At 37.2% G+C, this 27,842-nt stretch overlaps 1 protein-coding gene across 3 annotated transcripts in view; it reads right to left on the reverse strand.

Annotated features, from left to right (window-relative positions):
* Window positions 1–27,842, reverse strand: part of OLFM3 (olfactomedin 3) — a 202,957-nt gene that overhangs the window by 21,280 nt on the left and 153,835 nt on the right. The window contains exons 1-4 of one of the 3 annotated variants that reach the window (XM_059375563.1): window positions 25,958–26,257; window positions 16,133–16,279; window positions 9,621–9,776; window positions 4,346–4,565 (exon numbers count right to left, since the gene is read on the reverse strand). In XM_059375563.1, coding sequence (XP_059231546.1) covers window positions 4,346–4,565; window positions 9,621–9,776; window positions 16,133–16,279; window positions 25,958–26,086 — 652 coding nt within the window. In that variant the 5' untranslated portion in view covers window positions 26,087–26,257. Of the gene's footprint in view, window positions 1–4,345; window positions 4,566–9,620; window positions 9,777–16,132; window positions 16,280–25,922; window positions 26,258–27,842 lie in introns of those variants that run through there. The other 2 variants (XM_059375565.1, XM_059375564.1) reach the window with 2 other exon arrangements.

Here is a 27,842-nt window from a genome sequence, read left to right on the forward strand (position 1 = left end):
CTTTTGGAGAGTAACTTAGTTAGACCTTGCAGGCAAGTTTGTTTTTTAGTCTCTTAAAATTTATGTGATGTGCATTTTCCCTAAAAGCAAATTCACTGAAAAGTTGAGCGGAAATGCATTCATCATTGTTGCAATTTGATTCTCTTGCCCCGATCCATTTCTGCCCTCTGCTAATTGGCTGTGTGTGTTGAGAGGCTTTTGTGAAGATTGAAGATGCCGATGATGGGTGAAACTTCCTGCTCCTGCTACTGTATTGAAGATATACCATGATTATCTAATGTCTCGGTATAGATCCAAAGAGCAGAAGAGCTGGATTTTAGATGCTTTGGAACATTGAGCCCTTCATGTTTTTTTTTTTTTTTTTTTCTATCTATCTCCTATTAATGGTCCTGATGTTGATTAACATTTGTTTTCTGAGTCCATGTGTTCTGATATTTTGATAACTGGGCAGTTAATAGGGAGCATGGAGTTTAAAGGTTCTCAGAAATAATGTCATCCAATCTTTATTTAAAGTTCCAGAAATATAAGTACAAAGTAGTATTAGACTATTAGCGTAAGGCACTGCTCCCAATCATGTGTTTGTGTTTTCTTCTGCAAATACATGTTTCAGATACTTCCTTTCAAGCTGGAGTAATTTTTTAAAAAGGATGATATGAAGATTCCTTTATTTATTTTTTTTCAGGGACCATGGAACTTCATACTTCATGGCATTAGGGCTGTCTGTCTCTACCTGGACAGGTGCTCTACATTGTAATTAATGGTAGTGATCCTGCTGATAAATACTTTCTCTGCTTAGGAGACTCTCAGTAAGTCGTTCTGATTGTTCTGTAGATCTGTTGTGATAGAGAAAAGTACCGGGCTCTTGGGACAAACAGCATAAATGAGTTACAGTCATTGTGGCACTAGCCTCTCTACTCCGTAAGTAGAGACCTCAGAGCTACTAATAATCTAGGAAAGAGTTTATAACATGTCCGAGTTATTTCTAATCTCTTGTAAGGTCATATCAATTAACTCAAATAGCAACCACCTCATTAAATAAGAAAGTTGAATACTATTTTATTGCTGTTAGACATTTGCATTAGTGGCAAGGTTTTGTTTTTGATTAGTAAAGATAAAGTTAAATATTAACTAGTTAATGTAGTTAATTTGAAAGTTATATTCTTTCAAACTTTGCTGTTCCTGAAGGCAAATTAGTAAAAAGAGCCTTTGATGTTAAAAAAATATATGTATTGTAGATCACTGTCCTAAGGCCTCAGGGCATCATGGAAACATTATCCATGGTTTAGTAAGAAGGAATAGGATGAATTTGTGTCCACTTAAATTAATTTCTCCCAGATATCATTTTCAACATTGAAGTAGGCTGTGTGTGGGAGAGTTCTATGCGGACTGAACAAAAAACCAAAAGAGATTGTGAAAGAGCTGAAAGGAGTGTGGATTTCATTTCCAAACTGCGACATTCTTTCTACCTGAGTCAACTCAGAGATAACATGTCTTAGAAGTGAAATTCATTTCTAAAGTTCAGCAAATTCCAAGAATTTTCCATGCCAGTCCCTCAAAAACCTGACTGGCACACTCTAAGTTCCAAGGTATTTACTAGCTAGAACGACTCTTTTGCCTGTCCATTTTTTTGTAGAGTGTAGGTGTACTTAGCAAATTTATCTGGTCTCAGTGTACAAAGTTTAGGCTTGGGTTTATTGTGAGTTGCTTGAAATGACTGAATATATTGATTCTCAGAATCTGGAGTGATTCATCTGTAGCAAACAGACCTCTTCTAAAGTAAGTCAGAGTCCTACACAGACCAATCTTATGCACTGTCATTTACAGAAAATCTGTAATCAAATGTTTTATGAGCTACTAAAAATGCATCTGGATTTTTTTTTGTAACCCCCAAAGTAATTTAGATAGTGAGGGCACTCAATTCTTGGACTGAGATTTTCTTATCTGGTTTGGTGGAGACATCATCTGGCAAGCTATGTAATTAATATGTGCATTACACTAAAGGCATTTTTTGATTTAAAAATAAAATAGAACTCACTTATGTCAGTAATATTTTACCTACTGGATATTAGGAATAAACTTCATAACATTAATTACAAAAGAATAGCATGTAAGGAGGTATTTAAGTGTTATATCAGATAACACTTAGTCAGTCCCATGCCATGTGACTTAAATATGTGGCTTAGAGAGTTTTTTTCAAATAAGTCTTGAAATAGCTGTTGTTTACTTTGTTGAAAATGTGAAGTTGTTACCATATGGCTCCTTATAGAATTAATTTATTTGGCAAATATTTATTAACTTTTCTTTGTCAGGCAGTTTTCCAGTCATTGAGGGAATACAAGTTTTAAAGGGAGTGTCACAGATACTGTTCTTGTTCTGATGGAAAAAAATCTAGAAGGCAGCTATCCAGTTACACATGTAGTGGTAATGAAGCATGAAAAGTCCAGTCATGAGACTGGACTTTTGTCCTGTGGGTTAAGTCTCTGCCTTCGGGCTCAGGTCATGATCTCAGGGTCCTGGGATCAAGTCCTACATCGGGCTCTCTCTTCAGCAGGAAGCTTGCTTCCTCCTCTCTCTCTGCCTGCTTCTCTGCCTACTTCTTGTGATCTCTCTCTGTCAAATAAATAAGTAAAATCTTTAAAAAAAAAAAAAGAAAAAAGAAAAGAAAAGTCCAGTCATTGGTGAAATATCAGGGTTCGGGTGAAATATCAGCCAGCTGGGATACAGTATACATAGGGAGCTTAATGAAGGATTCTAGCCAAGTCATGATATTTAAACTGAGAACTGAAGGATAGATGGAAATTTGTCTCATGAGGCCAGTGAACATGTGTTGACACAGAAAGGATAAACAGGAAAGAGCATTTCAGGAGAAGGGACAAGCATCTCAACACTACCCTGTGATGAGAAAGTGTGGAACACATATGACTCAGATGTAGCATGTGAGGGGAGGAGTGGCAGGACCTGAGGGGAGAAGTAGGGCCGCATATGGAGGGCCTCATAAGTTGTGGGCTATATGCTAGGATTTTCAGCAGCGCAGATTAATTTCAGATTTATGCTTCAGATAAATGCCTTTGGCCATAATGTGCGCAATGGGTGAAAAGTGCAAGAATAGGAGTCGTAGAATCTACTGGAGTCATGATTGTTAGAAGAAGAGTTATAGGTGAAAAGGTGTGGGCCTTGACTGATGAGGAATAAGGAACTGGGGATGCCTGTATAAGCATTTGGCTTTAGGGTTTATGTTAATTGCCTTCTGAGTAATTATGTCAGAATCTCTAGGAAATCCTGGATTGACTTCAGTGGAGCCTCTGATCTGGTGATTCCCCAAATTATTTTGAATGGTACTAAATATAATGTTTTGTACATTCACTCTCTTTTTTTAAATTTGGATCGCATTTGTAGAATAATCCTTAAAGTACGCATCAGCCATCTAAATATTAAGTGTTTATATCTATTGCCTGAAGAAGTTGTCTTTACTAGAAATTATCTTTTCCAACTTCTTTTTCTCTCTTTTTAGTTTATTTTCTATTCCAGATAAGTGTTTCTTTCCATTGAGGGAACACTTTTCTCTAGTATTTCCCTGACCTCCCTGACATGTCCCTTCATGTCAACAACTGAAATACTGTTCCTAAATGATCTAACAATGCCTCCTCATTCAATCTGTGACCATGTATTTACTTTGCATTAAATTACAGCCTAGTGCCATGATGATTTCAGTTGAGTAATTAACTCATGGATGAAGTGAAGGAGTTTGGAAATTTAGACCAGGTTGAACCACACATTTCAGGACTCAGGAACTGGAGTCCATATCCCATGTCATATGCTTGACCCCTTGCAGAGTAGCGAATCTATATTTGAATAGGTGCCTCCTTTTAATTTCTTGTGTGGATCAGAACTGCTAGCTAATGGTAATTCTCTATAGTAGAGGAATTGTTTCTGTCCAATTTAATTACTGCTATTTCATATTTGGTCCTAAGGTAACTACATTTTTCCCAGCCTCTAACTTTCTCTACTAATAAAAATGCCTCATCTCCCTTTTAGCCAAGTAATGATTGATCATCCCATATTATTGGTCTGTAGTAACGTATTGCCATTATTGTAGCCAATAGAATTGTCCATATTATTTCAAGCCACCAAATGGTAACAGGGTGCTGTGAAAATTAGGCAGCCGTTAATCAACTAGCACTGATTACACAGGTGTGCTTAAGGCGTTAAGGAATACTTACACTGAGAAAGCAGACATTGGTTTCTCTATAATTAGATATTCATGACTGTCTGCAAAATGTAAGAATGCAGTTTTCACTGAAACCGCTAAAAACACAACTTAAATAAATGAAATTGTTCTACTTACTCAGCTTTTTCATGCAGTCACGAAGCCTGGTTTCCAGGCTGAGAACCCTTTGATGCAGTTCTTCATAGTCATAGGCACCGATTTCCTCCTGAATCCCAGTGAGGACGGCAGACAGATTCCGGATCTCCTCTTTGAACTGGGTGATTAACTTGGCATCTGTTTTGTATTGTTCCAACACCGGGATCAAGGGCAGGAGTTCATCCATCTTCTCTTTCAACTCCTGCGAAAAAGCGGCCAGTTGTTCCGGAGAGTCATTTAAATAGATCAAGCAGTATCAATATGATACTTAAAGCAGATTATTAAAACAGATCCAAAATTCCTTTTTTTTAAATTAAAAGAAAAATTTTATTGATGTGTAATCAGGATATAACATTATATTAGTTTCAGGTTTACAGCTTATTGATTCAACATTTGTATATCAAAATTCTTATTGATTTTTGGTTGAAACTAGGTGCTTTGTGAGAATATAAGTGGCTACATGATCATTAGTAGTAAATCCATTTATCGCAATACAAGAACCTCTCTTTAAATGGTTATGTGCTTTTTTTTTCTTTAAAATTTTACTTATTTATTCATGGAGGCAGAGACAGAGGGAGAAGCAGGCTCCCTGCTCTACAGGAAGCCCAATGTGGGGCTTGATCCCAGAACCCTGGGATCAAGACCTGAGCCGAAGGCAGTCGCTTCACCGACTGAGCCACCCAGGTGCCCCCGTGCTTTTCTATAGAACAAATTGATCCTTATCATCATTATAAAAACTTCTTATGATAGCAATTAATGGTTAATGTATTATTTTACCTTCTGGTAGCATTTTATAAAGTGAACAATACATTTTTTAAGAAATATAATCAGGATCTATCTTCTAATTATGAATTATTAGAAATAGGTCAAATATCCTCTATCTGTGAACTCTAATTACTTACTAATTATCTATGTTATGGGACTACTTACCAGAAGAATTTTGGATCCGGAACAGCCTTTCTGTAACACTCCGAATTGTTACAACTATGGCTTTCTACCACTCTGTCCCTGTTCCAGTGCACTTAGATATTCCTTCATTCTTTTTAACATCCACCTTAGCACAATGTCATTAGGAAGGTAAGTTCGGCAAGCATCATAAATCATGCAAAGCTCCTCAAAGCTCGAAGAAATGCATGTTGCTGTTTACCATTTTGAATTATTACCCACATTCTGACTCCATTTGCCTTAGCATAGATAATCCAGAGCTCTTTAAGTGAGGCAGAATTGCTCACCCATGTAGTGAATTAACTCTTTCAACTCTTTCAAAGACCAAGGTGCTCACAGTTCACGTAACAAAGGAACTAGTTGTATAGGGTCATTTGAAAATTAAAAAAAATTTTTTTTTAAATTTTTACTTATTATTTTTAAAGATTTTATTTATTTATTTGACAGACAGAGCTCACAAGTCTCCCTGCGGAGCAGAGAGCCTGATGTGGGGCTCGATCCCAGAACCCTGGGATCACAACGTCTGCCTAAGCAGAGGCTTAACCCACTGAGCCATCCAGGTGCTCTAGGTCATTTAAAACTTAAAGCTGATTTTCATCTGGAGAACAAGAACCGTGTTTTGCCAACCCAGTGTCTCTGATTTCTAGCATCATGGGACTGAGCCTCACCTGCAGTTTCACTTTCAATTTCTAGGTATGTCATCTGTCTTCTTTTCCTTTAATTTGGTGCTAGTGGTCAGTGGAAATTTCAAGGGTGTGAGTCAGTTGTGAGTTTTTTTTAACAGATGATCTCATTTGTGGAAAGAGCTATCACTGTTATGATCATTTGAGAATAATCCATAGGTACTGTCAGAAACAATGCTGTACACTAACTAATTTAAGGAGCTGAAAATTGCATTTTAAAATTACATTTGGAAGATGTTATTACTATAAATGCATTAAAATAGCAGGAGTTCGCATTGCTGCCCTGATTTATGGGCTTATGTTTCTTGTGGGGAAATTTTCACTTACTCTGTAAGCTCAGAATTTTTCGATTTTGTCTGTATGTCCATGTTGAGTGGGAGGGGACTGTCTTCATAATGAGAAAGATTCATAAGTATCACAGTGAAAAGGTAGAATTGCATAACTTTACTCATTTTGGTGGCTCATTTGGAAATACACTTATTAGTTTAAGCATCTTATGGCATCCCGAAAGGAAGACACAATTGCTTCATTATATTTTAATAAGAAGAGTTCTATTGGTAGCATTTGCTGCATATTATACAGTTACAATGAAGAGTTTTATGTTACATTATGGGAATACTGAAAAGAGAGCAATTCAGTGTCACAATTTTGGGAACTTTTTTTCCCCTGAACTTAAAAAAAAAAAAAGCTAATTGTGTTTCAGGATATTTTCAAAAATTCATAATTTGATTATTGGTAATCACTTTTGAAACTTGTAACACTAGTCAGAGAGCAATGGAAATTTCGGCCAATATACATATGAAATACTTAAAAGGTTAAAGTAGAATAGCACAGATCTGTACTTACTGATTTCTTCTAGAATTTCACTGTCTACTATGTCACTCTTACAGCCAACGTTGTAGCTAGACTCTCTTGCCCAACCATGATCTTTCCTATAAGAATGATAGTTTTGGGGCACCTGGGTGGCTCAGTGGGTTAAACCCTCTGCCTTGGGCTCGGGTCATGATCCCAGGGTCCTGGGATCGAGCCCTGCAACGGTCTCTCAGCTCAGCGGGAAGCCTGCTTCCCTTCCTCTCTCTCTGCCTGCCTCTCTGCCTACTTGTGATCTCTATCTATCAAATAAATAAATAAATAAAATCTTAAAAAAAATTAAAAAAAAAGAATGATAGTTTCAAGTATGTTAACTAATATAAGATTTTCATATTAGTCAGATTTTCTTCCAATTTAAAAGTATTCTCTGATGTAAACTTACTTTTGGAATGTTCCAGTTCTTTGTCTTAAATATAGCACCCCAGCCCCTAGGTGCTGAGTCACCATCTGACTCATGCTCAGACTCAGTGAATACATAAATTCAACAAACATATTTAGCATGTAATTATTATTCTTAAGTTTCAGAAAGCTATTATCTACTTGGGAGAGGCAGTATAGAACTGGTATTAGCTGGCTGACCTCTACAGCTGGATATTGCTGTTCTGAGGCATATTAGGTATTTCATGCTGAACAAATTGTATCAGTTTCTTCATCTCAAGGACGGAGATAAATATGGTGCCTACTTTATAGTATTGTTGAGAGGATTAAATTAGCTAATATATATTTAAAGTTGTCAGAACTATGTGCTGAGTATGTATAATTCTTCAGAAAATTATCATTGCTGTTTGGATTTTTACATACAACTGAAGTATCCACTTGGATTATGTGAACTACTAATCAATCAAAATCATGACGCCCTATGGCTGCTGCTAGGCAAACTTCTAGAAAAGGAAAATTATTTCCTTGTGTTTCTCTCAGCGTTGAATCTCTTTGTTTCTGATCATCTCCCAAGAGTTCCCACAGATGGACATGCTTCCTCGTGTCCCCAGCCCTGCCAGGCCTGGCACCCTCTAACTCTCCCTTGGCATCACAGAGTTCTGGACTGCCCACCTGAGCTTGAATAATTTTCACTGTGCGCCAGACACCCTGAGCACCTCTCCTTCTGTCCTCCTTCCTTTTTGGGAATGCTCCCCCTGTGCTGTCGGTGCCAGCTTCCATCTCCTACCTTGTTGATGACCTCAGCATACGGCTTATGGTACTCCTCTATGGCCTGTACCCTAACCCTGAACCTTGCAAATGTTCTCGTCTTCTTGAAGTCCTCTGGGATTTTGGTTGTGTGTGTGTGTGTGTGTGTGTGTGTGTATGTTGTGGGGACTAGTCCAAAACTGCTTTCCTGAAAATGGCCAAATCTTGTAACTCTTTCCCTGATCTGCTCTGAATAAAATTAAACAACCTTACTCTTCCCTTTGTGCTCTTCAGTAATGTTTGTGCTTTTATTTACCATCAATTTTTACCTGCCTGTTTTAGTCGTCTTTCATAGAAGAGAGGTCATTACATATCCAGTAGCGGGCCCCGCTTGCACACAGTACATGCTCAATAAATGTTGGTTAACATGAACTCATGTCCTCCTCAGCCTTATATTTTTTGTAGGTTATCACTCCCCTATAAATTCTCTATTCATCCAGTTCACTCATTCTCTCATTTCCTGTAATATTTACGTTTATTATATCTTTTAAGCCTTACTCTAATGTGTTCTAATTTCTTAACTTCCTGGCTTTGTTTAATTTTCTCTTCCACTCAAACTTCAGGATTCATTCCTTCAGCCTCATCTCCTATCAATACCCTCAACTTTCTTACCCTGTCTTCCTTCTGTTGTACCTTTCTGGTAAAACTTTAAAACTGGTTCAGTGTAAAAACTGTTTTCTATACCAACCTACTCAGACTCCTGAGCACCACTGAAGAAAATGACAAAACCATGGAAATTTTTGCCAGATTAAAATGTGCTATGTGGAGATCCTGTCACATGTCCCCGACCAGCTCTGTGCCCATCACGGTTATGCGTGAAAAGCACTTCTGATGCTTAAATTCAGGCCCTTTCTCTTACTGTCAGCAGTGAATTTCACTAAAGAAGGGAAAGAAGAAAGAAACTATTATGCTTATTAAACCACAGTATGTTTTATAAACTACATGCTATCCCTTTAGAGGCTGATGATTTCTTTTCAATAGAGGCTCATATGGTGTTATCATAGTCAGATTTTTAAAAATATGGCACTGTCATACATAGGTACTAAACGTCCACATAGCATGCTTAAAAGCACTATTTCTACATTTTCAGTGTTTTTGGATAATTGCCAAAAACAACCTGAAGTCTAAGAAAAGACTTTGTATCAAATTATGAAACATCCTTTTTTTAATTCTTGTATGCTATGATTAATGGTATTATTGCCTCTTTTAATAACAAATATTCTCTATATGTCTTCTCAAATTAGTAGGGCGTAAAGTCATCAGAAGGAGCTTTGATAAATTTACTTATTAATTCTCCTTGATTTTCCCCTTGTCTTAGATATTGAATTGCCTGTAAATACGTCTAGAAACTCCACCAAGCTCTAGGAGGATTAGGCTCTTTTTATAGCAAGTCTGCTATGCATTCCTACCAGCTAACGGTCAGTTTCATTGGAGAGATGATTGATGTCCCCAGAGAGTCTTTAACCTTGCTCGTATGGGCCAATGCATAGTTATTTCTAGCTGATTGCCATTCTGATTGTCCATTACACTCAGTGTCTGATTTGGATTGACGAGATTGCAGAAGTCAAACCTACTTGAAAATGCTTGGTCATTAGTGTCTTCCGATCATCTTCAATCTGCCGAAACTTGGCCTTCAACCCTTTCATTTGGGTTTCCATTTTTAGAACATATTGGAAATCTCTCTGAGTTCTCAAGTTTAAGACTTCAATAGACTGGGACATGTTCTGAACCTGTTAAAAAAGAACATTGGCTATACGTAATCGTCTGTGTACAGAAATATGTGATCACTACTAAACTAGCAAAAATGACATTAACATAAAGAACTGCCAAATGCCAAATCCTTATTTGCATGCCCACACAATATGTTTTCAGAAGAACAATGATAAACATTCAAAAAATTCAGCAAGGGAAAATTAAACCTAAGTGGGAAATAAGAAAACTGACATTTACCATTAGAGATAAATAAATTGAATTTAATAAATCAGAAAAGTAAATTTTAAAAACAGAAATTTCATTCCAGGACTTTGTAAGCTCATGATGCCCCAAGCTGTTAAATGTTAAAATGAGTTGTTTCTGTAAGTACTAACTCTGAGTTCTTTAAGATCGGTATGTTTAGCAATTGTGGATAGTAGTGACATGTCCGATAGAGCTAGAATGCATTCATTCTAGTACAATCACTTCAACATCTTGAGTTCTCCCAGGAGTGAGATTGAATTGACCAAGATGCATGGTGGCAATGCTGGGACACCCACAGACTTGGAGAGCGTAGGGTTTAAGAGACCTGGAAAATGGCAGCTGTATTAAGTGCTTGGTAGGTAGATAATACACCGATTAAGCTGCTGGTACCTACTTCGGTTCGTTGGGCCTCAGGCTATGTAGAGGTAGGAAATGGGTGACTTATAAAACTTCTAGAAACAAGGAAAGAAAGGCTGGGGTACCAAAAATCTAAAAAAAGAAAGAAAGTGAAAATGTCTAATAGTTGGTGAGCTACTAAGTGAATTGGGGAATGGAGTACAAATATACTTTTTTAAAGGGTAAACTAAGTTTCTGTACTTTGGTACTCAAAGTGTTGTCTACAGAGCAACAAGTTTGACATCACTTGGGAGCCTGTTAGAACTGCAGACTTCTGGGGCCTGGCCCAGAACTATTGAGTCAGAATCTGCATTTTATCAGAATCCCTCAGTGATCCCTGTGTTTATTAAATTTTGCTCAACATGGAGGAATTTCCATGAAAAAAGCAAGTAAGAAGAGCAAATGTAACAGCCTTTATATAATTTGATCTTTTATTCTAAATCAAATTCTTTGTGTGTGTGTCTCACACATAAACACATAAAAGAAAATGGGGCATATGGTGCATATGGGGCATAAGGGTAAATCATGGTGGAGAGAGGTATGTAAGGATTAGAAGAATACATACTGGGTTGTTAGTTTTTTGGTAGGAAGTGAGACGTGAGTGAGAAGAGAAGTAATGGATATAATAGAAAGGAGTCCCTGCTAAATAGAATATATGTAAATCTGCATAGAATTATACGTTTTATTTGCATGAAATGAATATGTGAAAACACCAAAAAAACATTGTGGTGGAATTTCAGGTGAATTTTAATTTGTTTCATACATTTTTATGCATTATTCTTTTTATTTTTAAATAAACATGTATTATTTATGTTTCAGTAACAAGTTATTTTTATTGCAACAATTGTGAGTTACAAATGAGGAAAGAGTAATTTATTCAATTTTTGTCATCATGTATGTCACAAAGCTCAGTGGACCAGCTAGCTATAAAGAGCCTATTGTTGGTACATTCCTCAGAACTGGAGCATTCTAAAATGGCAGTGAATTTTGCTGCCTTGGGTTGCCTATTCTTTCTACTTATTAAAGAAGATTATATTTTCCTGTTTTTTTTTTTCCTGCTGTTTCATCCATAGTCCTGCCTTTTATAAATGCTATCTTTTCGGGATATATTACAGTCTAGCTTATATTAAAACTAATTGTGTATTTTGTGTGTTGGGTAGGAGAACAGAAGCGACTGCCCTTGTGTGAACTCCATGATGTTCAAAGCTGCATCTTATTCAAATCTTTTATTTCCAAGACCTTACACAGAACAAAGCTGCATCTTATTCAGATCTTTTATTTCCAAGACCTTACACAGAACCAGGCACAGAGTAATTGCTCAATAAATATCTATTAGGTAAAATTATCTTAGACTTCCAATTGTAGTAATAGGTAATTAGTATTTTAATATTTTAAGGAAAATTCCCTTTTTCTGTTACTGTTACACTATAGCATTACATCATTCCCAAATATTTCTTAATTTACTATCATTCCTACTTAGGCAGCTACATTTTTATTTTTTAATGAAAAATAGTGAAGCACAAAATTACCGAGACAACACTGAAAGATGGAGATGGTGACTGCAACTTGAATAAATTTAATGCTCTCAAAATAATTTTCAGCTCTGTTAAGTTTAAGCATAAATAAAGAAAAACCACTGGTATTAAACTATCTACACATTTGAATACAGCATTTGTCTCCGAAGATAACCATCATTGGCCTGACCAATATTTTCCTAGGAATTCCATATATGTAGTCAGTCTGTACAGTTAAAAAATGATAGGCAAATAAGGTATTCTGGATACAGTTAAAATAGCCTCTCTCTCTCTCTCTCTTTTTTTTTTTTTTTTTTTGCCTCTGACTAACCCTATGGAGTTAATTTTCAACTTTATTTGTGCTGTGAAAAATGGTGCTGAAAGTTTTTGCTGAGACTTGATTGTGACCATCTATAATGTAGAAATACACATAATTATAGGAGCTACCTTTGGGGTAATGGATAGAGGTACAGCTGTCTAGTTAGAAGGGATTTGGCTCTGGGCTCTCTTTTGCTTTTCCTGCTGGATATGCCCAGGAATGTTAGTTTCCTATTGTTTACAGAGAGCCCCTGAGCATGTTTCCTGATTGTACCTGAGACTGGATTCCCATGGTTAAGGTTGTAGGACGGAGACTTGTGGTTCCTCTTCTAGTCTGTTCATCTCTCATGTTCTACACTTTAATTTTCATGGATGTCCCTGTGTTTAGATGCTCTGTCCACATCTGGCAAGCTCACTGGCAACTTCGTTGATAATTTTTTAAACTATTTCTCTTGGCTCTTTGCATAAATAAAATATCTGAGGCACTTCTGACCTTAAACACAAATTAACTTAGATTTTCACTCTATTTCATAATTACTGTGGAGACTATCTTGGGAAAAAAATGCAGCCCTACAGTTCAATATGTTTGGTCAGCCCTGGCATTAACAAAACCAAACAGATACTTTGCTGTAGGTCTTCCCAGAACCTTTAGCATTAAATGGTGTGGTGGAAATCAAGAGTGAAGTATCATGTACAGTGTTTCTTAAAACCATTCTATGGGGAGGATGCCACTGGAACCCTCTTCCAGAAATCACACTTTAGGAAATACTATCCTAGACAATGCAGAACATCTTCAACTGTACAGAGAAGCCTCATAGCTAACAAACATTTTTTAAGCGAACAGTTTTAGTTTGGGCATATGAAGACCAGAAATATTGTGAAAGCAATTGTAATTCTTAAGCTATTTTTTAAAAAGATTTTTATTTATTTATTTGATAGAGATCACAAGTAGGCAGAGAGGCAGGCAGAGAGAGAGGGGGAAGCAGGCTCCCCACTGAGCAGAGAGCCCGATGTGGGGCTCGATCCCAGGACCCTGAGATCATGACCTGAGCTGAAGGCAGAGGCTTAAACAACTGAGCCACCCAGGTGCCCCGTAATTCTTAAACTATTAAGTAATATAGATACTGATTAAAAATGTTTGACAGAACATCATTCAAGAGTGGGTACGACCATGACATCCTGGTTGACGCTAGCATGATGGTGAGAAAATGCCAAACTCATCTAATAAAGCCCCACAGCCTACTGGTTAAGTGACTTTGGTATGTTCTTTAACCTCAAAGAGCAGTTTCCTTTACGTACACTTAGAAGGGCAGGGACCTTGACTGTGAGGATTGAATGGACTGGATACAGATATGATATATGGGACATTCTGTTCATAGCATTATTCTTCTTAAAAATACTTCCTTATTATATGACTAAATCAGTTCTGTAAATAATAGTGAGTGGGCTGCTTAAACTCATTCTCCTGTTTTTACATCTGGCAGCTTAGATAGACGGGAAACTATAGAGAAGTCAGGAAGGAACTTGCTCAGTGTGAATAAGAAGTGCTTGTTTCACGTGACTTTTCTTTGGGTCAGTGCAGCAAACCGGGGCTACTTCCTTCCTTCAAGCCTCTCTATGTATTCATGACTGTTTCTTGTGACCTATGATACTCTCCAGTGAGGAATTTAAAAAACGTAACTTATAGAAAGCTACATTTTAAAATAAATTTTGTGGATTTTTGGGTCACTTAAATACAATGATTTTTTAAGGTGTGATCTTCTAGAATTTCTTTTAAAACATTAAACATGTGCATGGGGTGCCTGGGTGGCTCAGCGGTTTAAAACCTCTGCCTTCGGCTCAGGTCATGATCCCAGGGTCCTGGGATCGAGCCCCACATCAGGCTCTCTGCCCGGCAGGGAGTCTGCTTCCTCCTCTCTCTCTGCCTGCCTCTCTGCCTCCTTGTGATCTGTGTCTGTCAAATAAATAAATAAAATCTTAAAAAAAAAATTAAACATGTGCATATTATATGGAGTGCTCATGGACATTTCAGTGATTGCTTTCAGCCAACCTCCTGGATATTATATATATATATATATATATATATATATATATATATATATATATATATATATTTATGATCCAATATTGCCTTATTCAGCCTACACTAATTCCTGATTTTTTCATATTTCTGGAATATACTTCACTTTGGAGCTATAGAGGGTATTATCCACTTCCTGACACTTTATTTGAATTTTTTTGACTGATTTTTGAAGAAATGTCTGAATCTGAATCTGTATAGGGATGTGTATTGTGTAATGCTTTACTGAAAAACAGTGATAGAAATAAGGTTACAGTGTTTAATGATGTGTTTCTTATACCGATGTAGTTGGTATAGAGAAAAGGTGCTTTTGCACAGAAAAGAATATAGAAGCAGAAAGTCTGTAATTTGAGAAGAAATATAGTTTAATAGAAAAGAGAAAATTGGATTTAAAAAATTAAATCTTTTTACCAATGTAATTAATTTCCCTAGTAACCAAAAAATATGAAACTATGTATTTGGATTTTTTTCATAGAAACAAAGAAAGTCAGGATGGGTAAGTAAGTAATACCCAAGACAAATCACAGTTCCTATGTCATGATTTCTAATAGCTGAGAAGTACATTAGCCAAGGTCATTAACTTGAATGAAAATGACATTTGTTCTTGTCTAGGAGACAGATATTGAAGGAGCAAGGGAAGATGGGATCTTATAAAAAGAGACTTAAGAAGAGAGAGCCAATAGATTGATGACATCTCTGAGGAGAAGGGGAGGAAAAACAGGACTAATCATTGTATAAAAACAAGAAAGAAACTTTCTTAAAATCTTAGCGCATCAATAGACTTCCAAGTAATGTACATGGAGCAAATTTATTTTCATTATATGGCAGTAGAAGAAGGTTATTGTTCCTAGACTTGGAATTGCATAAAGCCGTCGTGTCTGTATTAACAGATCTGATGCTTTCATTTTTCTAGCTTCTTTTAATTTTCCATAAAAAGTTCCTACTCACTGCCATCATTGCGTGAATGATCATGAGAATGATATTGCGCGGAGTGAATCGTTGAGTACCGTGTCCTTGAAAGCACATACTACCTAATTTATCTTGTTATCCCTGAAGGTATTTAAAATTCCAACATGTTGCCATCTTTCCATCAGTCTGGCTACCCAGCTGTCCTACTATATTCAGAGCCCAACACAGTGAAATTCTGAATGAGAATAATTGAAAGAACCATTCATTGTTTTTTTTTTCTTCCTCCTCAAACTAAACATAAATAACCCTTCATGAGTTGACTGTTATCTGTAAAAAAGAATAAATCAAGGGTATTCTGCGTTTGATTGTTATGGATCTGGCTTAAGTAAATTATATGGAGAAAATGCTATTGAATGAAATTGAAGAGCTTAATGTTCAAAGGAATGGCTTAGAGAATGATGATAAATACTTGAAATTATTCATTATCTGTTCAGATAGCTTGCATATTGCATTCCATTATTTTAACTTCCTTGCAAGGTTGTTAATGGGATTCAAATGCATGAGCTCGAAGAGCCTAGTGCGATCCTCGGAGTTGAGAATAAATTTCTGGCATGGGAATGAGACTGCTTATCTTTTTTGTGTGTTTTTTTTTTTTTTTTTTCTTAAGGAGAGACCAACTGGCATATGATAGCCAGTCTTAAGAAGGTATGATTGAGAAAAATAGAAAGTAATATAAATAGAACAGAATAGGAAGCTTGAGGTACTCTTTTTAAGGAAGAGGGATAAAAGTTTGAGAAGGGAGACAAAAATTGGGAGGACATTCCTCATCAGTACCGGCTTCCCCACATTTCCTTTTCAAGGAATGGTAGTTTAAAAAAAAAAAAAAAAAGTGCATGGAGGACGGGATACCTACCTTTTCCAGAAGCTGGCGGAGCTGCCTGCTTTTGGCATCCCGGGAACACAAGTTTTGTTCTGGAGCAACCACTGTGCATATGCACCGTCCATCAGGATCCTGGGCTGAGCTGTACACTTGCCACCCTTCTTTGGGACTAATCTGAGTCTGAGGAAACCAATGGCAAACACACAACACAGACTTCCGTTACAGGATAAAGAGAATGCGGGTTTGTAGCATTTTAAGCAAAACATCTTTTCTGATAATTCAAGTTTCTGGTTTTTATTCTTTCATGTTAGAAAGAGATAAACAACTTCTATAGGCAGCATAGCTTCACTCAGTTACACCTTCCTTATCAGTGCCCCAGAAGGAGAATTTTTCTTTCTATATGCTCATATTATTTTTTAAAATACTTTATTCTTTTATTTGACAGACAGAGATCACAGGTAAGCAGAGAGGCAGGCAGAGAGAGAAGGGGAAGCAGGCTCACCACGGAGCAGAGAGCCCAATGCGGGGCTTGATCCCAGGACCCTGAGATCATGACCTGAGCTGAAGGCAAAGGCTTAACCCACTGAGCCACTCATGTGCCCCTATACGCTCATATTATCAACTACTTATTGACCCAACAGCCCTCCCTCATGTTTTTTGTCATATTTGGACATTTTAGTGCAACTTTAGAAACATCTGATAACCACTGAATCACGTATCACCAGTCTTTCGATATAAGATCTGTTACTTTGTCTTTCTCAACGGTGAATGGTAGTTTGTAGTATATATATATATTTTTTTCTGATTATTATTCATAGGTGATATTCTGAAGCAAGCCCTGTCTTAAGGACCTTCCTGTGTATTGAAGGGCCAATGAGTAAAGCTAGAAAAGTAGCGTATGAGAATTTAGGATAAAAAGAATTAGATCAGCATGGTTTTGCAAAGGAAGCAGAGTCCCAGAGAAGTTCAAGAGAGTATTTTGACATAGTCTGCCAAGTTCATCTTCTTAAATTACTTCTGTGCACTTACCACCCTACCTCTCTAGAACCCTGGCCTAAAGTGGCTTTCCTATCAGTAAAGGAGGCAGCTTAAAGTCAGCCTCTTATTTATGTTTCTAGTTTTTCCTCCTGTATCTTCCTATAAGAAACTTCTTTCCAACCAAATTAGTCTATTTGTGTCCTGAAAGTATGCCGCCTTGATTCATATCTTTGTATGTCACTCATTTTGTTTCTCCTGCTTGGAATACCTGTTTTATAAACCTTTGGCTTAGTAAACCCTTATGGTTTTTACCTATTCCAAAAGATTGTCTGTATCATTCATTAGGCATTTAATGCATATTTTCTAGTATTGCTATTTGCCTTTCATCTGTTTTATTTCCACACTTAGTTTATACCCAGCCACTAGATATTTCCTGTTATAGCGAGTACATTCTATCAGATACAAAGGTAAGTATCCCCATTTTCCATCAAGTTACTTTTCAGAAAGAACTGTGCTTGAACATACGCTCTCCATCATACAAGCAGAAGTCGTTGTGGATGCCCAAAGAGGCACTCATTCTCCCAGCCGCTGAGATTATCGGTAGCTTGACTCTCAGTTGAGTTTCTCTTTGGGGATTGCCTGGACTGAAGAGTGCAGCCTGTTCAAGGTCAGGCCCTGTTCCAAAGGACAGCTCACATGCATTGACTTTGATGATACAGCAGTACAAAGAAGCACTCTGAGAAGCAGGAATTATTATTTCCATTTCACAGAAGAGGAAATTACTTGGGGACACTCAGCTTGGATGTAGTAGAGCTTCTGTGAAACCAGGCAGTATGCTTGGGGCCAGTACTGTCTACTGGAAATGTAATAATTTTAGCTTTCTTAACAGGCTTGAAAAAGGAGGAAGAAATAATATTAACCTTAATATATTTTATTTAGTCCATATATCTAAAATGTTTCAACATGTGATCAATACAAAAATTATTTGTGAGATACTTCACGTTGTTTTTTTCTCCTTTTTTTGGTACTGTATTTGAAACTGTGCATTTTGTGCTTATGACTTAGCTCAATTTGGATTAGCCACATCTCAAATGCTCAGTAGCTACATGTGACCTCCTTACTGGAGAGTGCAGGTCTAGATCCTGCTTTTAATTACAATGTCCTATCAGTATGATGTTGAACAGCCAGATAATTGTTTTTAAAGGTCAATCATGAATATTGAAAAACCACCTAACAGATGTTATACAGACAAACCATCTAATTTGATCTGAATTTGTTTTTCCTGTGGAAATATCAGATAAATCAGTAATAAGTAATAAATTTCCTGCATAAGTAAGCTCTGGCTTACTTGTACAGCTAGGATCTGAAATTTATCAGCCTTTCTCTATCTGTCATTTTGGGGTTTCAGGGATTCAGCAGATAGGTATTTCTTGTATGATCAGGAGAAGAGGGAAATGAATTTAATTTAGAAAATAAGGTATTTAATGAATCAGATTGGAGGACCAAGGCTGAAGAAGAGTGAGCGAAGGGTTAGGGGTTGGGAACTGAGATGCGATTAGGAACCAGGAGGTGAAGGGAAGCCAGCAGAGGACTGTCTTGCACAATGCCCCGTGTTCCTGGACTCAGCTGTTTGCCTATAGACCTGGAGTGTTTTGCCAGATTGAAAGCAGACTCTTTAAAGAACTGACTTCCCTCTTTAGAGATCTGACTTCCCTCTTTACAGAGGTGACTTCCTCTGACTACAGGCTGACTGCAGGCTGACTTCCCTCTTTACAGATCTGCTATCCTCTGTGAGATTGTCTGTGTCTCTAGAATTCATAGCAGAACAGATACTGTTTCTTATTTATCCTGTCCCAGGTCCCAGATCATGACATACCATCAACCAACACACAGTTCTTTTTCTTTTCAAAGTATCTTGCATTACAGTTTGTTTTTCTGTTTATAAGATCCCACCCTTTGTATCAATCTCACTTTTTCTTTCAAGGGCTTCAGCAATAATCACTAGAGGGTGCTGATGGGCATTCCAACAACAATCAAGAACAAATAATCAGAGAAGCTGTAAGTTGTAAACTCAGGAAACTCTGGAAGATGTCATAGTCCTTGTACTTCATCTATAATGAGAAGCAAATGGTGCCGGTGCTCCTTTTAATCTCCCTTTTCAGATAATTCATGGAAGCTTCCTATGCTGCCTTTTATTTTTGAAGCACTGGATTCATTATTATTTCTTTCTTTTTCATTCTCTCATCCCTTCTAGCATTTATGCTTGAATATCGAGTTAGGATAGGAAGATGTACTTAAAATTGTCTACTGTTAGAATCAGATAGCATCTTAAAGATTATTGTGTTACAATGTTTCTGAAAGAAGAAAAAATTCAGAGATTATAGAATGGGGTTAGGAACAGTTTACCAGAGTAAGTGGTACCATTAAAGGTTTAAACTAAGTAACAGTGTGGGGTTTAAATATCTAGACACAGGTCCTATAGTTTCTGTTAGAATTCACCTCGCATTGGACACAAATTTCAGATATGTCAGAAAATTAAGTCTTGTCACTAGGATAAATTTAGCTTTTGTCTAAAGGAGCATGGGTCACCCAATTATAATATTAAAATATCTTTAACAGCAGTGCAAACACTGATTATTAAACCTGGCAGCATTAATATTGGTGTTCACTTGCCAAGTGTTTGGCTAACTAGTGAGGAGCTTATCATGGCAGGGCAAGGTGTCAGTTGCTCTCTGGAATGAGGGAAACAGGAAAGGTGAATAGGGTTTGATGTTCATTTAGCATTCTCCCTCAAGTGTCAGCTTAATAAAAGCAGACTCCAGCCTTGTTTGTACTTCCAATTGTCTTCTTGTAAGAATCACTGAAAAGAGCCATGACCTTATCTACTGTAGAGTTAGTCTGAATGATCTCAACTATAAGAAGTTACCTCTTTGGCAAGAAAAAGGTAACTCAAAAGAGAAAAGAGCTAATGTAAAAGATGAGTGCCTGACAGTCCCCTGGGTTTTGATAGAGGCCTCTTTGTCAGGGTCGGTGATAAATAAAGAAAGCTTTATGTGCATCTCGGGTGCTCTCTTTTAGGGTATCTACAACTGTCATTGAAAAGAGGATCAAAGTAAAACCAGTTAGACCTCAGCGGGGAAGGAAATATTTAGAAAATTTTTGGATACCAATGAAAAAAGACTTGCCATTTTAACTTACAAGAACAACTATTCAGGTATCTGTAAAACTCACAGTAATAGCAACTGTTGATGGAGCTCTAGCCATTACTTGGCAGTTCACATGTACCACTGTCTTTGAATATCACACTAACCTTATGGATGAGGTTATGTTATTCCCCCCATTTTATACATGAGGGAACTGAGAACTTAAAGTCCGTCAGGAGCTTGCTCAAGGTCATGCAGGGGTTAATCAGCAGAGCTGGGATTTGTAGTCTGATGTCAGTATGTTGTCCGGTCTGAAAGTTTAGCCACCACACTGCGTCACCAGTTATCTGAAATTTCCTTCTATAAACGCTGAAGATAACCCTGAAAGCTTTTTCGGAACTGCTGTGAAGGCCAGTACTTGGACCTGGAGGATGCATGACGTTTATTACTATCCAAAGCATCTCTAATCGTAGTGGTTACTGATGCAGTCCTCTTTGAACCCTTTGTGTTAATTAGAAGAACTAAATGAACTATCTAGCAGTTTTTAATATTGCAGAACTCATGAAATATTTAAGAATGCTCTAAATAAGAGAATTAAAATGATAATTTTAACAATTAGATTTCAAGTCTGGATTCTTTCCTTATAATTTAATTACCAAGCTATGCCTTATAAATATAAAGCTACTGTGAGAGTTCTCCCAAAACTCCAAGGGCTTTGTACCAGAAAAGAGAGATCCTGAAGACTGAGGTAAAAGTAAAAATAAAGAAAAACATCATGCATTTCCGTTTGTTTTTCTGTTTATAAAATCCCACCTTTTGATTCAATCTTACTTTTCTTTGAAAGAATGACCCTTCCTTAGACATTGACATTATTTTACTTGTGAGGAAATTGAAACTCAACATAAGCAATTTTTTTTTCAAGTCATGCATTTAGTCAATGTCACATATAGGACTTTAGACCAAGTTTTCTTCAGCTGTCAGCACTGTCTTTTCTTCTATCCTCTGCAGATAAATGTGGACAGATATTCTATGTCCATTTACCAAAAGTCAAAAAATTTGCTATGGAGGAGAGGCATGCAGGCAGATGGAGGGCATCATCTAAAAAGTATGGAAATAAGTAGCAGTTGGCACCCCGGAGAAGCTGTTAGCAGTAAAGGCTCAGCAAGACAACTGGATGTCCCTGTGGTGGGCTCTGCAATCCTTTATCAGGACCCAGGTAGACAGGCAGACAAAAGACAGAATTTTGATCCTTTCAAGGGAACCGAATCAGCGAGTTGAACATTGCTAGGTCTTATGTTTTATCTTGAGTTTCTAGGCATTTCATAAAAGTACAGACTGAGGAAAAAAAAAAAGAATAAGGAATCTATTAGAAGTGGTGTAGAAGGTAGGGGAAAATAAAGCAGGGGAAAAATTCATTTGTTAGATCCTATTTGATTTAGAGTGGGGAGACTGAAGTGATGATGAAACGCCTTACAGATTTTTTCGTCTGAGGGTATGTTTGATCTCAGAGAGTGAAATGTGGTTTAGCATGCTAATGACTTTAGTTGTGAAGAAAGGAGAAGTGTGAGGAAAGGAATGGGAGAGATGTTGACAGACCACACTGAAGGAAGCTGTGTTCTAGAGGATGTGTTAATAAAGAGGTCACTGCATAGCAGTTTTCTTCCTATTTCTTACGAGACTAGGTGGAACTGAAATAAGAAATGCATATTTTCCTTCAAGAAAGCCTCAAGGCTCCAAGAAAAACAACTATTAAAACAACAACAACAAAAACAAATGACAAACACAAAAACCTAAAGATAAAAATTTTGGTCTGTTGAACACCTCTGTTCATGTTCTGGAAATCCCAAAGACTTAGAGTTGGGAAAGACTCAGTCAGAGGTATATCCAGCCCTGTGTCTTTCCACTCAGTCACGCTTCTGTCTTTTCTTGTGCTTCCACTCGAACTCTGCACGGTAAGAATGTCGCAGCTTCACAGGCAGCCCCTTCCACTGGCGGCAAGCTGAGGGGCTCCATCTGAACTTCTGTCTTTGTCATTTTCCCCTTTTGGCCCTACTTCTGCTTTAAGGGCTCACACAGGAATACATCTACTCTTGTATCCATGTTACCTTTCTTCTCTAAAAAGGCAATTATCGCTTTCTCTGTGGCTCTCAAGATTTGCAGTTCTGTTTTCTCATCCATCTCCCACTCCTTAATTTGCTTAGCTGCCCTTTCACAAGAGGGATACTGCCTAAGGATCTGAGGGAGAAAAACTGTAAACCAGAACTCTGGTGTCTCCGTGCAGACTGAAAAACGTCGGTGAGTTGAGAATAAGAAATGTAGAAAGTGTGGAGAGTTTGAGTCAGGGTATTCTCATTTCACAGGACTTAAAACGGACTAACTCAGTGAAGTAGTTTATTTATGAGGAGAAGTCAACTAGATGTTTGAAACTGTAGCAAAACAAATCACTTAGGCCCACCGGTTCCCTTTGAGGCCTCTTCCCCCCCCAGCAGTCGGGCAGCCTGGGAGCAGCTGGTGGCTGCTGAATGTCCTCTGCTTATTTAATTGCTCTTTTCCAGGTTCTTCCTGGTGAGGAGGCCACAGCGTGGGGCATTTTTCAGAAGCTCAGCCTCAAGGGGCAGTTACTCTGCATCAGAGAGAAGTGCCAGAGGGGGCCTGAGCTTTCTTAGAGCCAAGGCTTCACCTCTGCATACGCTAGCCTCTCCAGTGGCTGCTGGGCCCAGTGATAAATTGGAAGGAAAAAAAAGAAAGGAAAAAGAGAGAAAAACAGGGCCAAAGAGGACAATAAAGAAATGTTTCAAGATTCCAACAAAAATGAGAGGGAGTATATTCCCCTATTAAGGAGCTGTATTTAACAAAAATATCTTGGAGATTTAAAAACCTCTTTCAGCTTTTGAGACAATCAAATGTACACTGCCTATTTCAGAGATACTTGCTATAAACAGATTTAATTGCATTTAATCACTGAAATCCTTTTTTTTTTTTTTTTCCTTATTTTTATTTTTTTTTTCAGGTCACTTGAAACTACCCTTCTAAAGAAAGACTTCATATTTGTGTAAATCTGCACTTTTTGCCATCTGCACATCCCATAAACAATCAGAAAACAAATTTTAAGACCTACTCTTTTTTTCTTTTGTTTTGTTTTGATGTTTACAAATGCAGGCTCATCCCATTCATACTGTCTAAAGTGAGGACATTCAGCAAGAAAGTTAAAAGGGGCAGGATATCCTAGCTGAATCTACTAGGAAGGGCAATGCTAACCCTTTCATAGAAGGGAAGTAGAGTTTAGGGTTATGGGAAACCATCTGATTAGGGCAGAATGAACCTACTGTGGCACCAGGGCCAGGAAGGGTAAGGACTGGTAAAGGATGAGACCACTCCTCTCATCAGGACTGCAGTCAGAGGACTTTCTTCTACCTGTGGCTCTCTCATTCACTAGCTGGGGGAAATATGTTTTGTCACTTACATATTTTGGGTCATTCCTCCCAGTTGCGGCATGAGGAGGTTGGATTAGATCATTCATATTTCCAACTGAACCCTTGAGGTCTGTAAGTTTTCTCTGGAGGAATCTTGTCTAGGACAAGGGGTTGATTGTGTGGGGAGAGAGCAGATGGTGGGGGCCAATAAATGCCCTCCCTTAATTTAATATTCCATCCATGACCTGTTTTACAAACTGGATTTCCACTTCAAGTTTCACTCAACAGAGCGTGTATTACATAAGATTTAGTTTGGGGGGGTGGGGGAAAGGTACCACTGCCAAAAATAGTGTGAAGATAACTGGCCTGGATGATTTCAGAAATCCTTTCCAGCATTAACCTTTTATGATCTTAATCTAGGAAATACAGATTCATTCATTTGTCACCATGGGAATCATAAGGTATAAGCCATCATCTTGAATAACTAAGGTAGGGAAGTGCCATAGCCATCGTTCTGTAAAGTATGCGACTTCTGTAAAACATTAAAAAAAAATAGCTTTTGCAAGCTGGTTTCTCCTTTCTAGTGAAGAATAACATAGTGTAAATGTCCCTAATTTTTTTTTTTTGGTCACCCAGAGGTGGATTTGGTCATATCAGAACCTTCAGAGACCACGGCAATGCTTTATGTTTTTTAGCCAATAGATTACTAATCGGGAAGTAAAGAAAATGAATTTACTTTAACCTTACAAGATAACTAGAAGTCCTAAAAGAATCATGCATAATTTTGGAAATTTGATTCTTCTCCATCAACAACAATAGGAAATAAGAAAACCAACGTCTACATACACAAAAAATAGACATATCAGAACCAAGGTATGATGTTTGTGATATAAATCATTCATGAATATCTTAGTTTAGATTTATTTGCTGAAAGAGTTAATTCAACCACTAAATTGTCGAGAACTATCAGGTTCTTTGAACATTGAGAAAAATTGGCTCAGTGTATAGTAGCTAATGTAAATTGATTTTATAATTGTTTGTTGATGACATATCATGTTTTCTTTACAACTAGAAATCTTTTTTATATCCCTTCTGCCATACATACATCATGCAGGAAGGGAGGGAAATTTCAACAGTAGAGGCAGTGAGGTGACTTAAATGATCTAAGGGAGGTAAACATAAAAGTGGGTCATAGTATGCCTCACATGTGCTCTGTCCATGCCCTAAGAACCAGCTCAATCTAGCAAATTATATAATCGATTTGATTTGGCTCTACTCAGTTACACATCGATAGATTAATTAATTATTTGTAGTAACTGCAAATAAGTCTTGAAAATGGAAGGTTACTTTTTTTTTAAGTATCAGACTTTTTGATCCACTGGAGTAATCCAGTGGTAAAAATAGATAAAGATAAGAAGGTAAAGAGCTCCAAATGCTAATTGTTTCTGTATCCTTTATTTGATAGCAGGGAAAGGATTTTTTTGAGGATATTCCTTCTGTTTGAATTTGTTAACTTCTGTCTGAAAAACCAGCATTTTCATTTTTATTTGAAAGGTTTTAGAGTATTGCAAACTAAACTGTGGTTCAAACTACCAGAAAAGATTTTGTTATAACATGGGAAGGGTTAAAAAGACATTAATTTTAGGTAAATGAAGACTACAGGAGCTAGGCTTATGATAGGAGAATCTTTATAAAAAATTAAACAAAGAGAGATAAATCATCAAGTAAGTTTTATATTGCTTGTGTCTCTTAAAGTCTTTTTGGCAGGCTTTAAATTGCTGAAGGTTTTTTAAAATTTATGTTTAAAAGAGGTTGGCTTCTCAGACCGAAGGCATTGCAAACAGTCTTAAGAATTGAATTCCAGGGAAGAGCCTGCTATAGGAAAACTAGATTAGATGGAATATACTCTATAGCATACTCTGCAGGTAAAATTATGGGAATTTTACAGACATAAAAGAAGAAGCAAAATGATAAACAAACAAACAAACAAACAACAAAACACATTTCTTAAAGAATCCTTCCAAACCTCAGGTTAAAATAGTTAAGTTAGAGTTTATCAGTCTTAAGAATTGAAGGAGTCAAGTATTTCCTTTCACAGCTAATTTCTCAGACAGTACACTTATTTATTTATTTATTTTTTTGGTGTAGCTTTAAAGTGTTCACAAAGAAATACCCATGACTAAAGTTAGCACATAAATATCGAATCCGTGAAGCTGCCCTGTAAATACAGAAGCAAAATCTCAGCCTTTACAGTTTAGAAAATCAAGCCCACTGGTTTAAAGCACTTACTTCCGAAGATGGCCAAACCCACCGGAGTGACTTACTAAGGTATCTGGCGTCGACAGCCTCGTGGTGTTCAGTCCTACCAAGGATGGGAGAGTTTGGGACATCCAGTTTGAGATCATTGCCATGGTACTAAGCACAGCGCCAAGCTTCAGCAGTGGAGGACTCATTGCCGTGAAGCTAATGAGTTTTCATAGTGACTGATTAAGATCCCGGAGCTGGGCTGGCAGCGGGAGGCGTGACTGCAGCTCGCCACATTTACAGCATGAAAAGAGATCAACTTTTCCAGCTCTAATCGCTGGGGAAAGCTCACAGAATCTCTTTACCTCACCCTCATGGGAAGTGCCTTGCTCTTCCTTCTCCCTCCTTTCCGGACACTTTGCTGGCTCATCAAAGGAAATATTCTTGATAGGGCTTGGTTGATAATTTGGAGAGCATAGGTTGGAGGGAGAGGGAAACTTGAGCTCTTTCTGCTCCACTGTTGGGAGTTATCATCAACAGAGTCTATTTCCTCTGGGGTTTTTGTGAGTCTAATCGGCTGCTCTTTATCCTTCATAAAAAATACACCTTTGGATGGAGGTCTGCCAAAGTGCACATTTCAAACATCAAATTTAATATCTACGGATTTCGCCAGGCGTAGACAGAGTAATTTCAGGCAGAGCATGAAAACAAGTCTGCAAAGAATTTCCAAGATGATCAGATATTGAGAGTAAGATATTTTTATTTTATGTTTTTTAAACAGTAACCTAAAATTAGCATTGTTGCCTCTAAAAACAAAAAAAAGTCAAAGATGAATAGCTACTGCCTGTGGAAAACATTACCTTAGGCAACTTACTTGTGAACTGACAGAAAAGGCAGCCTTAGAGGAAAGCTTCTGTTATGGAAATTTCATGTTTCCAATTTTACTTTTAAGAATGAGGGCTTCTTAAGTTGCTCAGACAAAAGACAAACTCTGTTAACTGTATTTTCACCTTGTGCAGAATGACAGACTGATAACCAGGAGTCACAAGAGAACATGTGACTTATTAAAAGAGAACCCAGAACTTGGATTTAGGGAGCCTGAGGGTCCAGTCCTATTCTCTGGTTAGTTGAGTGACTGGCCAGTGACTTAACATTTTTTGGCTTTCATTGTTTTCAGGTTTGGACTCCACGATCTCTAAGGCCCCTTTCAGCTTTAAGACTCAATGATCTGTTTATTAGAGTTGGATTGGCAAATATGTATTTTGAATTTGGGGCTTATGGATAGAATTATTATATTCTTTTTACAAATACTATGAATTGCTCATATCTAAATCTCAGGTCCCGAATGGAATAATTCCGAGGTGGTTGTCTTGTACAATATATGTGTTCTAAAATTAAAAAAAAAAATGTGGAGAGAAGACATGAAGGGAAATATGGCTGAATGAAAATTAAATGAAAAGGAACCTGTTATAAGAAAGAAACATACTATTTTGATTCCTTAGGAGAATTCTGGAATTGTTTGTAGCTCAAATTCTCAGTCAAAGATACATATTTTTCATAAACAGTTTTGGCAGCAGAAATAAAGGAAATGTCTTTAATAAAATGAAAGAGATACATATTTATAGAAGTGTGTATGCCCTTTATTCTCAAAAGGAGTTTTAAGTTGAATACTGAGAGACTCCTTAAATCTTCCTTCTATTACCTAAGAATTTAGGCTTTTTATTTTCCCCTTCAAAATACATCCAAATGATTTTAGTTGACTCATTTTTTTTTTTAAACCACAGGCCTAGAAAGCCTAAGCCTGAAATTATTACATATTATATGTATATTATTATATAATATGAGAAATCAATAAGGATAAAAGCACAATACTTCATATATTAAAGTTAGCCTTGCATAAGAGTATTCAGAGAAAGGACTGTGCAGTTTTACACGTATTACAATGTGGCAGTAACAAAAAGCAAA

This window comes from Mustela nigripes, chromosome 14 (assembly GCF_022355385.1).
Source record: "Mustela nigripes isolate SB6536 chromosome 14, MUSNIG.SB6536, whole genome shotgun sequence".
Taxonomy (NCBI): Eukaryota; Metazoa; Chordata; class Mammalia; order Carnivora; family Mustelidae; genus Mustela; species Mustela nigripes.